At 46.1% G+C, this 15,828-nt stretch overlaps 1 protein-coding gene across 4 annotated transcripts in view; it reads right to left on the bottom strand.

Annotated features, from left to right (window-relative positions):
* The window catches only part of ETV6 (ETS variant transcription factor 6), a 236,070-nt gene that overhangs the window by 127,546 nt on the left and 92,696 nt on the right, over nucleotides 1-15,828 (bottom strand). For 2 of the 4 annotated variants that reach the window (XM_059186081.1, XM_059186078.1), the window contains exon 2: nucleotides 15,321-15,450. The exons of 1 other annotated variant lie outside the window; for it this stretch is intronic. In XM_059186081.1, the coding sequence (XP_059042064.1) occupies nucleotides 15,321-15,450 (130 nt within the window). The remainder of the gene's footprint in view (nucleotides 1-15,320; nucleotides 15,451-15,828) is intronic. One more of the 4 variants, XM_059186079.1, reaches the window with a different exon arrangement.

Raw genomic sequence — 15,828 nt, forward strand, 5'->3', positions numbered from 1 at the left:
CTTCAATCACTGTTTGTGTCGGTGGGGGAAAGAAAGAGGTCATTTCTGTGAGTCTTAGCAGCATGGGGCTGTGACATAACCTGTAAGGCCTCCATGTAGGTCAAGGATGGGCGAAGCCACAAAGCAAGGCAGCAAGACATGTTCCAAACCTCCTTGCCGGCTGCTCCCGGGAGCGGTTAAAGATAGAGATGGTGGCAGCTAATGGCGGGGGTGGGAGGAAGGGAGAGGAAGAAGGCTGTGAAGGAAGGTGCGGGGGGACGGATATAATCCAGCATACAGAAACCTGTCAGGATGGGATTTATTTTTGTTCTGTGAGGGAGTATAATAGGGCTTTGCCTGTACTCTCACTAGCTGTTTTGAAGTGAACCCGGCTGGTATGTCTTTAATTTGTCATTTCATTATGAAACTGTTTCCCTTCCAAGAAGCCTTCAAGTCAGGAAGCTCTGTCTGCCCACACAGGAAATTCCTTTGCTTCAACTTCCCCAAAAAGGAAATTTCCCTCAGAAGTGAGCCCAGCATATGCCTTTGAGCAGAGCTGTTTCAAGAAACTTTGGCAGCCGAGTCCTGAAAACACCCCTGGCTTTCTGCTGCTGCTGGGATGTCGGGATAAACAGTTCGGCTCTCACCCCGGGGGGTGGGGACCTCACTGAAACTGGCCCTGGCCCACCCCTTCCTCCCTCTTCTTCATTCTCCTGTGCCCTCTGGCCCCCCATCCTGTGTAACAGTGAGAGGCTCTAACTCTCCAAGAGAGATTCAGTGCCTTCTCTTCACGGAGAAATGGGCCCATCTGTAGACCACCCCCACCCCAACCAAGCACACATAAACACGCTCACAAACAGGCCCCCACAAGCATCCAGGGGTGCTGCAACACAAAAGCACCTCTCTCTCTCTCTCTCTCTTTTTTTTTTCTTCAGTTAAAATGTTCTTAGTTTTAACAGATTTGGAAAATCTGGACAACTTGGTTTGTGTGCAGGGGTGGGGCGATATCGGAGCAAGGGATTCTGGTCTCACTCTAAATATTTTATTTTTATGTTTCCCACATCTTCCCAGTTTTTTCATAAATCGCATTTGCTATCATGAACACTTACACAAGGAGGGCCCCCTGAACTGCATTTCCATAGCCGTACTTACTAAATGAAGGCACAGCTTATTTTCCCTTGTGGGCCTACTATGTGCTAGGTACTGCTCTAGGTGCCTGGGAGAAAACAGTATACAAAATGGGCAAAAATCCCTGTCTTCCAGGGTTTAAGTAGTTTAAAAAAAAAAAAAAATCAGATCTGGCCTTTGAGATGAAGCAGTATTATCATGGCATAATTTACTACCTTTGCCTGAAATCAGAATAATGATTCTCTCACAGCAAAACAGGAGGTTTACAACCTGGAGCAAACTGGAGCAAAACACTAACTCTTGTTTTCTCATGGTCCCACACACTGACTTGAGACCTGTCACCGAAAAGACTGCAGTATTTCAAAGGAAGAGGGTGCAAGAAAATAAAGCTTCTAAAGCACGTATGTTGCCCAATTCTCTTTTATCAAGGGTGGTAGATTTTTTTTTTTCTGCCCAAACTTCCCCCAGTGAGTATTTTAAGGAAAACATGGACGGGAAAAATATCTCAAACCACAGCCTTGTAAAACTAATCTCTCAGACATATTGTGAATGACTAAGTGGGTGAGTGCCCGGAGCAGCTGTGAAGTGAATAATAATATATAGTATTTTCTGAAGCTTCTTAGCAGAGAGGCATATTAGCTGGAAACTGCCAGACACTTAGTTAAGTTTTTAATTTTCCATTTCAAATCACTTGATTAAAAGAAAAAAAAAAAAAAACTGAGTGTGTGTGTAAAGGAAACAACACAGAAACCTAACGCACAAAAAGAGGGAGTGGGATTGAACTTTGAACCCGAAGAGCAGGGACAAAGAGAGACACAGACAGATGAGGGACTGAGACAGCCCTGGGTCCTGCGGATTCGACTGCACTAGAATGGCAGAGAGACAGAATCTGATCTTATTACGCTATTACTGTGCCAGGACTCTGTAAGAGATATTGTTTACCAGGAAACAGAGCGATATTTAAGGGACTAGTGAGAATCATATAGTTCACTGAAATCTGAATATACTAACCCTGAGGTACTGGGGTTGTGGTAGATATTTTCCGTGGAGTGGATTTTTAATTTTATGTTAGTGAGTTATTTTATTTTTCCAAAATCCATGAGGTTTTAACCACAGTTGAATCTCATAGGGGGACCCAATGTTATTTTTCATGTTCATAAAGAGAATGGTCTAGGGAATAGGCCTATATTTGGGAGGGAGAGTGTGGAGCGGAGTCTGAGGAACCTGCTCTGCCAACTACCAGCTCTGTGACTCGGGCCAAGTTCCTTAACCTCCTTCAACCTGACTTTTCATCAGTGAAGTGGGGATAACAAAACTCGCCTCTGGGGCTGTCGTGAGGATTAAATGATAAAATACATGTGAGAAGTGCCATCCATAAGCACTCAATAAATGGCAGATATCACTCCATACACAGAGCTATGAAGGATCTTCCTCCCAAATTCCACACGCCCAGTACTTAAACAAGTCACACACCTCTGGCTAGCTCCTTTAAACTCTCGGCAAGTCAAGATTTTCCTGACCACTTCAACTTGAGACTTGGATTAACAGGCCCTTTATAATAGGAGCATGGTGTTGGTGTTACAATCAAACACTCAGTCACTTCAGAGGCAAAGACGTTTCGGTTAAGAATGGCTGAAAGTCTTCAGGTTCAGATTAGAAATTCTCTCATCCTCTCAAGGCAATGAAGACAACTTGCATGTTCTCAAGGTGACCATGTGCCAAAGGAGGTCCAACTTGGTTCGGTCAATACCGACGCTGGCAATGTCTTGAGACCAACAGCCAGACATGGTAAATATCAGATTACTCATCTTGGTCTCAGAAATCCAGGTTCACTATGTTTTGTCTAAATCCAGGGGCCTGGATTTTCCACCCAATTTTACATCAGTCTTCTCCATGAAGAAGGCCAGGCCCAAGCAAAATTATGGAGTTTTTCCTAACTCTATACCCTCCCTTGACCTCCATGCCGGCTGTGGTTCTTCTATTTCAAAAGACTCAAGAGACCTGATAAACTAATTTTCGTTAAGATATCAGGGACTTAAGGAGTTAATTATCACTCTCCAAGGTACTAACTGTTCTCCTACCAACTTAAACAAAAAAGTAGAGCTTGGTGGAAATAATGCCTAATCCAAAAGGAATGTATCTTAACAGTGGAACTTCAGACATCATGGTAGCTCATTGCCCTCTTAAATCACTGTGCCTGGGTGACCCCATATCCTCTGTCAAAGCATAACACTGGCCCAGTTCACAACTATAAACCCTCTGTCTTAGAGCCACAGTAACATCATTGGGACCATTAAGAGTTTAGAAGGCCAGCCACTCTCTGACTCACAATACTCCTTTAGGAAGCGAAAAAGTAGGAGACAGGAGGAGACTGCTACACAGCTAGATATATACAACGTCAGTGCTATGAAACCCAGTCATATTTCTTCGCTTTCTTTTCCTGGATCACTTTGAGTAATAGGAATCACTCCAGAAGCTCTGTGAGGCAGATCTCTGGAATAATAGTTACGAAACTATATGAACCAAATATACATATACATACATGCTCACTTGAATTCCTCTGAAGTAAAATTTCTCTTTGCCTAAGAATCGAAAGAAAAAAATTTTCCCTTTTACAAGGTCCAAACAAATTTTACATCTGTTTAGATTTCTGTGGGCCTCTGAAGTTCCTCTCAGCATGATCAGAGAACTAAAAGTGTAGTTTAAAAGGACATTTATAACCCATGGCTCTCGAGCGAGGAATCTCTCTCAGGGAATTTCTGCTTTTGTGTTTCTAAAAGATCTTTGAATAAAATCCCAAATATCTGGGTGAATATTTGATTCATGGCCAAATTTTAAAGGCAGCCAGAGTGCCGCGCAAAACGCCTGACACAGAGCTGTAAATAGGGGAACGAGAACTATCGGTTTAGGGTGGGGATTTCGCTAGAGGGCTTCACCACCAGCTCGCACAAGAAGTGAAAAGGGTAAGTGTGGGAGTCAGAACTATGAGAACGCTGGTGTGGAAGAAATCAGAATGAGAAAGAAAAGAAACCTTTTTTTTCTTCTCCCCCACTTTGTTCACTTGTAGTAGGAAAATCTGCCCAAGTCAGAGGAACCTTCCGCCCCATCAGAAAAACAGGTCTGTGAACTCGCACCGCCTTTGGGCAACTTCCTCAACTAAGGCATAGGAGGAGGAAGAAGAAAGAGTCATTTTATTTCCTCAAGAGGGCTGGCACCACGTCATCTGCTCGTATTTATTTCTTGACAATGAGTTCCTAATGTTGGTGACCTGAGAGCTCCTTAAGGAGGCAAAATAAAAGCACGCATCAGCTTTGCTCAGGAATTACTGATGCCTTGGGCAATTCTTTTCTCTTAGATCCTATACCCCTTCTTCAGACCCTGAGGCAGTTAAGTAGATGCTCTGAGTAAGGAGTTCAGGGCCCCTATTTAGAAACAGTTTCTTGGGTGTGAGTCTTCATGCCCATGGGATGGTGTAAGTGTCACTGATTCTCTTTGCTGGCTGGGGCGGTTGGAAATGTACTTTAAAGCTCAGCATCAAAGCCTTCACTTTAGAAGCTGAAAGCCTTCATTCCCTTGCCAACTGTGCTTTTTTTCCCCCATAATTAATTAATGCAGTATTAATTGTGCATGTGCTAGGAGGCTGGCCGAAGGAGGACAGCGTGGCCCTGTCCATGCAGATCAGCCGGCTTTGTCAAGCTGAAACCCAGTGGGCATCTACAGAGGGCGCAAAATGCAGATTGCCATTTTTACAGGTTACAGGAAAGGCAAACGTGCCTCAAGTTGCAGAGGGGATTCCCACAAACTGTGCAGTTGGGGTCAAGTAGGTAGTTACCAGAAGCCACACCTGTGCATAATACACTGGGCAAAGAGCCAGCTAGCTCACAGTTCTCAGGGCTATGAGAAATAGGGAGCAGGCCTGAGATCAGAGAGAAGGTTCCTGGGACCCCCATGTAAGGGGCGAGTGGCCGCAACAGCCTTCAGAAAATCTGCTGGGGAACTGCCTCCATACCTGATCTCGACCATGGGCAATGGGGGTAAGTGTCCCATAGTACCAGGCGTTGAGAATTTCCCTATTTCCTTGCAAGAGGGCATCTTCACAAGTCAATCACAGCTACAGCAGGGAACAGTTTCCTGTATCACTGAAATACCACCATTGAACTAAAATTTGATGTTGAGTTCTCAAAGTCAAGTGAATGATCACGATACTTAGCGTCTATAAATAATGCTCCACTGCTAATCTCCCTTGTATTTCTCTCTGTAATCAGAGAACAAATAAAATGTTTGGGCTGTGAAGGACCAGGGGAATCATATACTCAGGCTACTCTGCTTTATGTACACAGAAACTACAATCCTGGGAGAAAGAACAGATTGTTTGGGATGACCCCTGCCCCCTGCAGGGAGCACGGTGGGCCAATGCTCAGAGGACCAACCCCGGACAAGTGCACTCCCTATTCTATTACCCTGTGGTAGACTTTCCTGGAACATATGCCGTGTTGGTAAACTGAGGCACTGAGATATCATACAATTTTTCTGAAGCATGTCAGACTAACAAAAGTATTAGGAAGTGAAAAACTTTATTTCGTGAACTCATTATTATAATCTCTGAGCACATCACCTTTCCTGCTGTTTTAATCATCTGGGAGGTAGATCATCCCTTTTTCACTTAGTTTTTTGTCTAACATTCCAGAACTTATAGAGGTACCTGAAAATATATTACAAATAACCATCTGCATAGAGGACTGAATCTGAACATTTTTCTTCTGCTTCTTCACAACTTAATTTAGTTTATGTCCCTCATTCTATCCCTTTGGCCCTCCTTGTCTGTAATTTATAAAAATTTCCTTTGAATTAAAAAAAAAAAAAATCAAGCTGTTAGCTTGGATTTTCTCCTTCTAACCAACAGCTTTTTTTTTTTTAAGATTTTATTTATTCATTTAAAGGTTTTATTTAAATATTTTAAAAAGATTTATCTAAAGATTTATTTATTTTTAAAAAGATTTATTTAAAGATTTTATTTATTTATTTGAGAGAGAGAGCTTGAGAGAGGAGAAGGTCAGAGAAAGAAGCAGACTCCCCATGGAGCTGGGAGTCCGATGTGGGACTTGATCCAGGGACTCTGAGATCATGACCTGAGCCAAAGGCAGTTGCTTAACCAACTGAGCCACCCAGGTGCCCTAACCAACAGGTTCTAACCATAACTTCTATCAGCTCCTAATGAAGCAGCAACCAAGTGAAGTGACAAAAAGCCTAAGCTTTGGGCTTCGATCTGGATTTAAATCATGGCCCCTTCACCCTCTCTCTGTGTGACCTTCAGCAGTGATTTACCACCCTGAGCCTCAGCTACAGATACAGACATAATCTACCTTGCACCATTAGAGATCATTCAGTGTAACATACGGAATGGTCCTGGCGCCTACAAAGTGCTCAATGAACAGCAGTGACAGTGATTCCTTTTCCCATACATTACTGCCCCAGAAATTCTTTTAGAGTGGCATCTTATCCACAGTTGGCCTCAGAACGGCTCCTAAGGAGAAGCAAACTGGCAAATGGGGTATGACCACAAAAAGAGAAACTCACTGGCAAAGATAAGCCTGGAAAACAAATGGGTGATTAAATCTTAATATTGTGACTTCTTAGGGGGAGCTACTACATAGATTGCCTGCTACTCCTGTAATTTTTCTTAAGATATTATTATCCCACGACTTCAAGACTCACCTGGGTGCCTTTTTTTTTTTTTTTTTTCCTTACTGATTGTTAGAAACCTTCACCCTTCTCAGTGAACCACGTCAGCTCATGCTCCTACCCCAGAGCAGAGAATCCAGCCTCCTTGAATTGCTGAAATCAAGCATTTCCTGCATAGCCCCACCTGGGTTAGTCTTTTGCTTCCAGGCATCTCATCTGCAGCCACCACACATCTCCAGCTCTTTATCCAGGACCTAGATCTGCAATCTGCATTTCTATTACTGAAATCCTGGAGCTCCATTTGAGGCTATTTCTATCCATGATCTAGAGGAAACAGAAATAGAGTCTAATTTCAAAGGAATGGAGTTTAATCCACCTACCCGAGATGGAAGCAGGAACTATCAGCGCAGGGTAACTAATTATTCTTGGGAATTTACAGACAGCACGTGGCCAGAGCCAGGGACAGTTTCCATCTCTCAAACACTGCTCTACCTTGCTTCAGAAGGGATCAGAAGGAAGAAGCCCCAGAACACATGTGGACGGTTCAGGCAACTGACACAGGATCCCCCTATGGCAACAGTGAACTCAGTAACACCCACATGTCTGTGGCAACTTTCACCTCCAGAAAAACATCAAGATGAGGTGGTCAAAGTCAATCCTGTCAGAAATCCCAAGAGCCTGGGCTGCAGATAAGATTTAATTTGGGCGTCGGGGCGCCTGGGTGGCTCAGTGGGTTAAAGCCTCTGCCTTCGGTTCAGGTCATGATCCCAGGGTCCTGGGATCAAGCCCCACATCGGGCTCTCTGCTCAGCAGGAAGCCTGCTTCCCTTCCTCTCTCTCTGTCTGCCTCTTTGCCTACTTGTGATCTCTGTCTGTCAAATGGATGGATGAAATCTTTAAAAAAAAAAAAAAAAAAAAGATTTAACTTGGGCATGAAGCAAAATGGGAGAAAATACCTGTTACCTGAGAATGGAAATTTTATCCTATTTGTATAGACTCAGCCCAAAAAATGTTTTGTGATAATGAAGAGGACAAGAGGAGTAACCTAGGAAAGCCATTTCAAGCCAACATCACAATGAATCTTCCTCATGTCTGTCTGTAAGGATTGTGTAGCCATATATCAAATTGGCCACGGAACTTATGAACAGGGGCCCTAAACATGCCAAGAGAAAGACCACGGAGCTCCTGATGGTTGGGAAGTCTGAGGGGAGACAGTTGAGAGGAGACAGAAGAAATGGGAGTATCGTTTATTTCCTGTTGTTCAAGTCGCCACTCAGAGGGCTGACTGGTTCTCATGGGCTCTTACTTCTAGATGGCTGCCTGTCTTAGTCTGTCATCATCTCTCCATATTGGTCTAGAATAGCGTGGGATGTCTCTGGGGTCACCTCAATAACCCACGGCACCAGGGAGGGACCACCAACTGCCAAAAGCTTCCAAACATCAACTTCCGAATTCCAAGGACATGGAGAGCCCTCCCTTCCCCACCCCCCCAGGACCAAGGCGCTTTGTCAGAGCTTCTGCCGGAGGAACTGCCTTAAATGTACACAGAGCGCACGGCATGAAATGCAAAGTGAAAGAAAAGGTCAATAGACCTCTGGTTATATATTTAAAAGGGGGGGGGGGCTCTATAAATAGCTGCATTTATTGAAGCTGCTTCCTTATCAGGAAGCATGGAGCTAGGAATTAACGTCTGCCTGCATCGGAAATTCTTTCAGACTGCAAGCCCAAAAAGGAAATTTCCCTTCCAAAGCATCCTGGCTGTTCTCTGGCGGGCTGTTTTTTCTCCTCAAGCTGTTTGAAGCAGCTAAGCAGGGCTCCGTGCTGCTAGAAAAGTAGAAAGCCTTCAGGCATTTGAGTGTGGAAAAGTGGAGGCACCCAAAGGAAGGCTTAGGGGAAACAAGATCTAAAACACGGGTGGCTGGCCATCTTTGTTAGAAGTCCTTACTACTCTGTCAGATGCTGACTGAGAATTAAATCTTCCCCATGTCCTTGCCTCAACTCTGCTGGTGACGTCATGACACGTCACAGGCAGCTGTGTAAGGGGAGGCCATTTTTGGAATACTGATAACAACAGAGGACAGGGGAGGACTTGCTAGGTTTGAGAAGAGTAGGGAAGGCTCAGGAAGGAGACTTACAGACTCCGGCAAGACCGATGAAGAAAACCATGCCAGAGAGAGGTAAAAAGAGTGGCAGGTAGGAAAGTGCCTTGAGAGGAGAACTTAGCTCCCAGAAATCATGGTGTTGTTAGAGGATTTATCTAACAACTCATTTCCAGGGTGACTTAGGGAAATCAGTTCAATGCCATGTAGACAAAAGTCTAGCCCTTTCTTTAGTGAAACAAACAAGGACATACATGCTTCTCTTGGCCCTTGAAAATGAGGAAGCCACCCCCTACCCAGGCTATTTATCAGCTTGGGAAACTGAAAGAGCTCTAGCGAGTTGCTGGCCACTGTTTGCTAGGCACTGTGTGAGGTGCTACCCTGATCCTTATTGCAAACCCTTATGAGTAAGTGTATTAGACCATGAGAGTTTTAGAGAAGTTAAATCATCTTTGTAAATGAAAGAGGAAGCCCTGGAATGCAAACCCACTCAGGTAGGTCTGTATGAACCCCAGTCCTTCCTACTACAAGGCCTTTTCATTTGGAAAGGCAAAAAAAAAGCAGGAGGACCTGTTCCCAGGTCATTCCTGGTGAAATGCCAGGGGATTTGGGGACATGGCTGAGCCCCACTCCTGGAGCTGGCCCTCTGAGGCTTTCATGGCCAGCTCTATCCCTCTGGTTGCAGACAGAAACTAAACATCAACCCGAGCTCATGAGAGCGAAGAGAGAGGAAGAGTAGAGGCGCGTGGGCAAGACCAGAATGACTTATTCATAGTGACCACCTCTGGTTCCTCGTGGAAGCTGACCTGTTGAGGTTCAGCTCAAATGAATGGCCAGGTGCACGACCAGAGCCAAAGCACTCCTGGTCTCTGCACCCATGGCTGGGCCAACTCCAAAGTCAGGGCGGCTGCTACTTCCAAGGTCACAAGACTCTGTCATTATGTGTTCTCCCAAGAAGTGTCAGTGGTGACTTCCAAAGTAGATACCGCATTTGGCTCTGCACAGGCTTGGGTCAACCTGGACAATTCGGGGGGCCTATCGGAACCATAGTCAACTCATCAATAAAACAGACTTCGTAACACCAGCTTCAAAGACTGTTGCATGACTAAATGAGATAATATATAGGAGCACATGCTGAAGCTTGTAACAATATAAAATACGAAATACGATTATGTTTAACTCCCATTTTTGCCTCTTCTTAGGGAACAAAATTAACTTGCAAGTATATAAAATGGTGGGTTGCTCTAGCTAATTAGGAAAGTGAGGCACTGCATCTCTTTTCACTACCCTAGTTCTAATATAGCCTGGCTTGCCATGTGACTGTCTTCAACTCAGTTACTCTGCTGAGAAGGCAAAATCACCAAGTGGGTGAGCCGCGAGGTAACGTTTCCAAAGGAAGGCATTAAATTAAGTTATTAAACACACACAAGTAGGAGTAGTAACGTAAGAATTTTGAAAGATTCACAAGGAAAGGAAGTAGAGCCAAGGGACTATTTCTGGTGTTCTGATTCTAGAAAACTGAGCGGCTATTATGGCTATTTATTAACCTGCAACATCATAAGCCGTAACCCTATTAAATATGATGAATGAGTCCTAGGATATGATTTTTAAATATCAATTCACGGGCAGTTATAAGGCCAAACCGGCACCGCAGAATGCCGAGTCTCCGGGCAAAGCGACACCCTCAACCTGTGATTAGAGGTGACTCTATCGGCTGCATCCGAAGTGATTATGTGAGAAGGAATTTAAAATAAAGAAAAGACACTTAGTGATTTAAATTCTGCCTACATAAGTCTGAAGCACACTTTCTATGATCAGATGGGCAGCCCTAAGCATCGCTGTCAGAGGCTGAGTGTTTCACAGGGTTGATACCTCCTCGTGAGGCACCCACGGCGGCCCTCTCATCACACACACCTCCCTCAGGAATTTACAAGAAGGTGGTCTTTGGGCAGACAAATTAGGAAAGTCTCCTGGCCAGGGGCACCCAGGTGGCTCCGTCGGTTAAGCGACCGCCTTCAGCTCAGGTCAGGATCTCAGGGTCCTAGGATTGAGTACTATGTTGGGCTCCCTGCTCAGCTAGGAGTCTGCTTCTCCCTCTGCCCCCCTCTCTCTGCTCATGCTCTTCTTTCTCTTGAATAAATAAATGAAAAATATTTAAAAATGAAGTATGGAAGGAAGGAAGGTAGGATGGATGGATCTCCCTGTCACATCATGAGGACCCTTGTGAGAATGAGGCAAAAGACTTCACTGGCTGGGGGCGCCTGGGTGGCTCAGTGGGTTGGACCGCTGCCTTCGGCTCAGGTCATGATCTCGGGGTCCTGGGATCGAGTCCCACATCGGGCTCTGTGCTCAGCAGGGAGCCTGCTTCCCTCTCTCTCTCTCTGCCTGCCTCTCTGCCTACTTGTGATCTGTGTCTGTCAAATAAATAAATAAAATCTTTAAAAAAAAAAAAAAAAAAGACTTCACTGGCTGGAGAATCAAGAGGGAGCTCCTCTTGGCACGATCGGGGGTCTTTGGTCCTTTAAGTGTTTTCAAGGTACAGTGAGAGGCTTTGTTCCCATTAAGGACTAGAACTTTGTGTCTCCCACCTACCTGCTGTAATTGTTACACTTTAGTTCTTCTACCCTCAAGCTTAAAAAGAAGTCAGTACCCTTTGCAGAAGGAGAAATGGATATAAAGAGGAAGCCCTTTCTGTCTTCTCCATAAGCATATGGTGTCTGCTCTCCTAGTGAAACAGGCAGGTTCCAGAAACCCGCTGCAGGACCACTGACGGGGCCCGGCTTGCACGTGTGGGCAGCGAGGAGGCCAGGCCAGAATGGCGTGGGGCTGGCCCTTCTCCCCTGGGCTCTCCTCCTTTCCCAGGCCTAGACTACCCCACCCGGTCCTAGTAAGTCCTTTGTAATCACCACTTAACACTTGGCTCCATTTACCACTTTGTTTTTATCACAGGCACAGAGAAGGAGAGGCATTAGTTTCTACTTCTCGATAGCTTGCTAATTTGTCACACTCTGCCTTCAGAATAAAAAGGTGAGAAACCCTCAGTATGAGGATCTTCACTATTACAGGCCCTGCCTTCCCTCCAACCAGGAAAGGATATATTTTGACTTAAGAACGAAAAGAGAAAAAGAGTTAAGGGAGAAGGTTTATGTGGAGATCAAGAAGGACAATGGTTTGGAAAGAAGCGACTTTGAGGCACACAGTCTGGAGAGTATCTCTTTAAAACAAGCAGCTAAAAATGCTTTCGACCTAGCAATACCATAAATGTCCTGCTGCTGTCTTGGCTTTCAGATTCTTCCCCGTACTTTCCATGAGCATTCCATTGGGAATTGTCTGGAATCCCAGATTAAAACAGCAATAACCCAATTCCCTTGTTAGAATATTTATTTTCTTTTTGGTTTGGAAACCCAGCTGGGACGCATCTTCCAAGTATATGGTGCAGCCTCAACCATCCTGGGGGGCTGCGTGAGACGTTTCTCAAACAGCTCGATGGGCAGCTGAATCCTGGAATCTGAGGAGGAGGAGGGCAGCTTGGCCGCATGTGGAAAGCCCCAGCTGAGGACAGACAGAAAGAGCCTGGGAGCCTCCATTTTCAGAGGATTCAGTCCAGATGTCGGGACCAATGGGGCTCAGAGTCAGGCTGCCAGAGAGAAGGCATCACCCTGACCTGAATCCATACTCTAACACCTGATTATATTCTAAGGGCGGCAGGGATTTGCTGCAGTCCTGTATTTGATCATTATATATGTGGAAACCCATCCATCCGTCCATCCATCCATCCATCCAACCATCTGAGGGACATAAGCAAACTATTCCACAACCCACTGACCGGTTAGAAGATTCCAGCCATAAACCATTTCTGCCACTACAGCCACATCAGTGAATACCAGCAAAGTGTCAACTCTGAATTCATCCATCTATCCAAAAAGTATTTATAAAACACACTTACATAGTGGCATAATAGATAAGAGTATAGGCTCTGGAGTCAGAATGGAGTTTGAATCCCGACTGTACCCTTTATTAACTGTGTGACCTTGGCAGGTTCCTTAAATTCTCAAAGCCCTAAATTCCTTATATGTGGCCCAAATATTAAAAGAATATCTACCTTACACGTATTGCTGGGAGAATGAAGCAAAATAATTTACATAAAGGACTCCACACAGTGCCTGGACCAAGGCCTGCAAAGCAGGGGTAGGCAGCCCAGCTGAGGCCCGAGAGGAAACCGTCTACTTCAGAAACAGTGCTGGCATGGGAGACAGTTCCAAGTACGGAGAAGGACTCCCTAAGTGAGCTCATGACAGTTCAAGGTGAAGGGGGCCGTTAAATGTTCTCTTGTTGCAGTACAACACTGTAGAGTAGGGAAACTGGGTAGAATGATGACTGACTCATGGTCAGCCAGCTAGTTTAAGAGTAGAACTAATGAGGAGTGAAGATCTTCACACTAGTTAGTCTGGTGTGTTTCTCCGTTTCTTCTGCCACAGTGACTACCTATGGGGGAGGCATAAGTAAAAGGGCTGTGGTAAAAGGGCTTCCAAAAATAAAGGCATCCAGAGGCAAATCAAGAGTCAGGGCCTCCTTGGGGGTGGGGGGATGTCTCAAAACAAAGGGATTAAAAAGCTATGAGAGAAATCTCTGTTTAGGACAAGTGTTCACACATTTTTCCCCCTTTACTTGACTTTAAATTCTGTAAGGACAAGGAGTTTGGTCTGTTTTGTTCACTTCGGTATTCCCAGCACCCACAAGAGTGTCCAGTGCAGCACAGACGATCAATAACTATTCGTGGAGTAAATAAGTGAAGGAGACTAGATGGCAGGGGTGTTCTGCCTGCACGGCATGAGCGTGTTCGATTTGGAAGTGATTATCCTAGAGTGAATGTACTGGACACAGGACAGCCTCTGGAGGAAAGGATGCTATTACCTGGCTCTGGTTTCTTTTCCAGTCCCGTCTACTCCTCTGGCTCCCCATCGCTCCCGTTTACCAAGGACAACAGTGCCCGCCATCATGATCCTGGCACGGCACGGCTACAGTCCCAATCTCACCTTCAAAAGTTCATTGTGGAGAAGGTGGGAGAGTGGTGCTCTGCCCTTTACCTGCTTGCACAAGGTGGAATGTGCGGACTGTCATTTGTAGTAGCTTTGTAAATACTGACTGAAGCTGAAGCTGAAGCTGAAGGAAGGGTTCTCGTAGCACTCAGCTCCTCTGGGTAAGCCCAGCTACCCTCCTCATTGGAGGAGAAGGGATAAGCCAGCAATATTCCCCTAGGACTTCCCAGCAACACAATCACCTGATTCCCTGAATTCTCACACGGCGAACGAAGAGGAGCCTACATCCTGTCTCTTTTTATTCTCTACTTTCAGCAAGCTACCTTCTGGCTTCTGAGGAGGGATGGAATAAGAGGCAGCAAATATCCCGGGGAGCGTCCCCATGCCAGAAAGACAGAGCAAGCACAACCATGTCACTGCTAAAGTATGAGGAATCAGCCAGGGAAGGGCCAAGGTGACCCCCTGTGTCTTCTACAACCTGGACCTGTGCCCTCAGGACAACATTCAAGTCAGAAAATCTGGCATTTTCTTGGCCACTGAGATCCGGGTGGGAATCAGGTGACTCATTCTCCCCAGCTGCCCCATCACGCTGTACCATCTAGGCTGGGTGGCAGCACAGGAAAGGAAGACAAAAAGGAAATGACAGGTGTCGGCTGCTTTGGAGGCTGGCCCCGAGATCACAAGTGGGTTGGCCCTGGTGCTCTGCCAAGCTGCAGTTGAGGACTAGGACAGGGAGCCGGGAGAGGCAAGGGACGGAGGCGATCTAAGAGAGAAAGGGGGAAAGAGACGCAAACTGATCAGAGCCACAGGGCCAAGGCCGGGCAAGAGAACAGGAGAGGGGAGGAGAAGAAAGGACAGAACAAACAGGAAGGCCATATCCAGGCAGGAAAATGAAGGAAAGAAAAGCAGCCCGCATGCATGGAGGAGAGGGGCAGGCTCTATAAAGAAAGGAAGAACACAGCCTAAAAGCAAAGCAGGGAGGGAGTCTGACTCAGGAACTGCCCCAAATTTCCGGCCCATGAAAATACTAAAAAGAGGAGTTAAGTATGAACCTAGGGAGACGGAAAAACTTCCCCCAAAAAGTTCCCTTTGCCTCTTAGGAGATCTAGTGGATTCTGCCATACAGTACACATTTCCAGATGTTGGGGGTAATGCGGCAACAGGGGACAGGAGTTTCAAGTTCTCGATGGGCTGCAAAGCAGCTTCGCAAAGTGGACCCCGAGTGACAGTCTCAGAGCTTGCCCCTCTCCAGCCCCAAGCCCCACGCCCCACCCCTGCCCCGCCACACACGCAGTCGCGCAGTCAGTCCTTCCCCTGTCAGTCAGTCCATCCTTCTGGCGGTGGCACAGGGAATCCGTCCTCCCACCCCCGCGCACGCGCCGACAGACACTCACGCAGGTGCGCGGGCAGGCGGATCGAGTCGTCCTCCATCCTGAGCGCTCGGGGCACTGGAACATGAAGCGGAGTCGAGGAAGCGTAACTCGGCACTGGGCTCTCGGGAGGTGTATATGAAATTCGTTCCTGCTGTTAAAAAGAAGGGCAGGAAGAGAGGAGGGGGAAGAAGACAATGAAGGCTTGGAACTGACTTGGGTGTGAAAACAAGGAGAGGGGTGGGGAGCAAAGGGGGCATTTGAGGAGGGGGTGGCCCAGGCTCCACAGCAATCCTTCTCACCCCTCTCCAGCCACTCCATATACTTAGTTGTCTTTCAGAGCTCCAGCATTTGGGATTTCTAACAAGGTTCTGGAAAGGCTGAACATCGGGCTTCTCCTTCGGACTGGGGTCAAGAGGTGTCCATTTCCCCCTCTCCACACTAGTGATTTGTTCAAGTGCAGAGGAGAGAGGAGGTGGAGGAAATGAAACGGCATGTCCAAGAGAACGGCTCTCAAAAATTACTTGTCCAA

This window comes from Mustela lutreola, chromosome 8 (assembly GCF_030435805.1).
Source record: "Mustela lutreola isolate mMusLut2 chromosome 8, mMusLut2.pri, whole genome shotgun sequence".
NCBI classification, from domain to species: Eukaryota; Metazoa; Chordata; class Mammalia; order Carnivora; family Mustelidae; genus Mustela; species Mustela lutreola.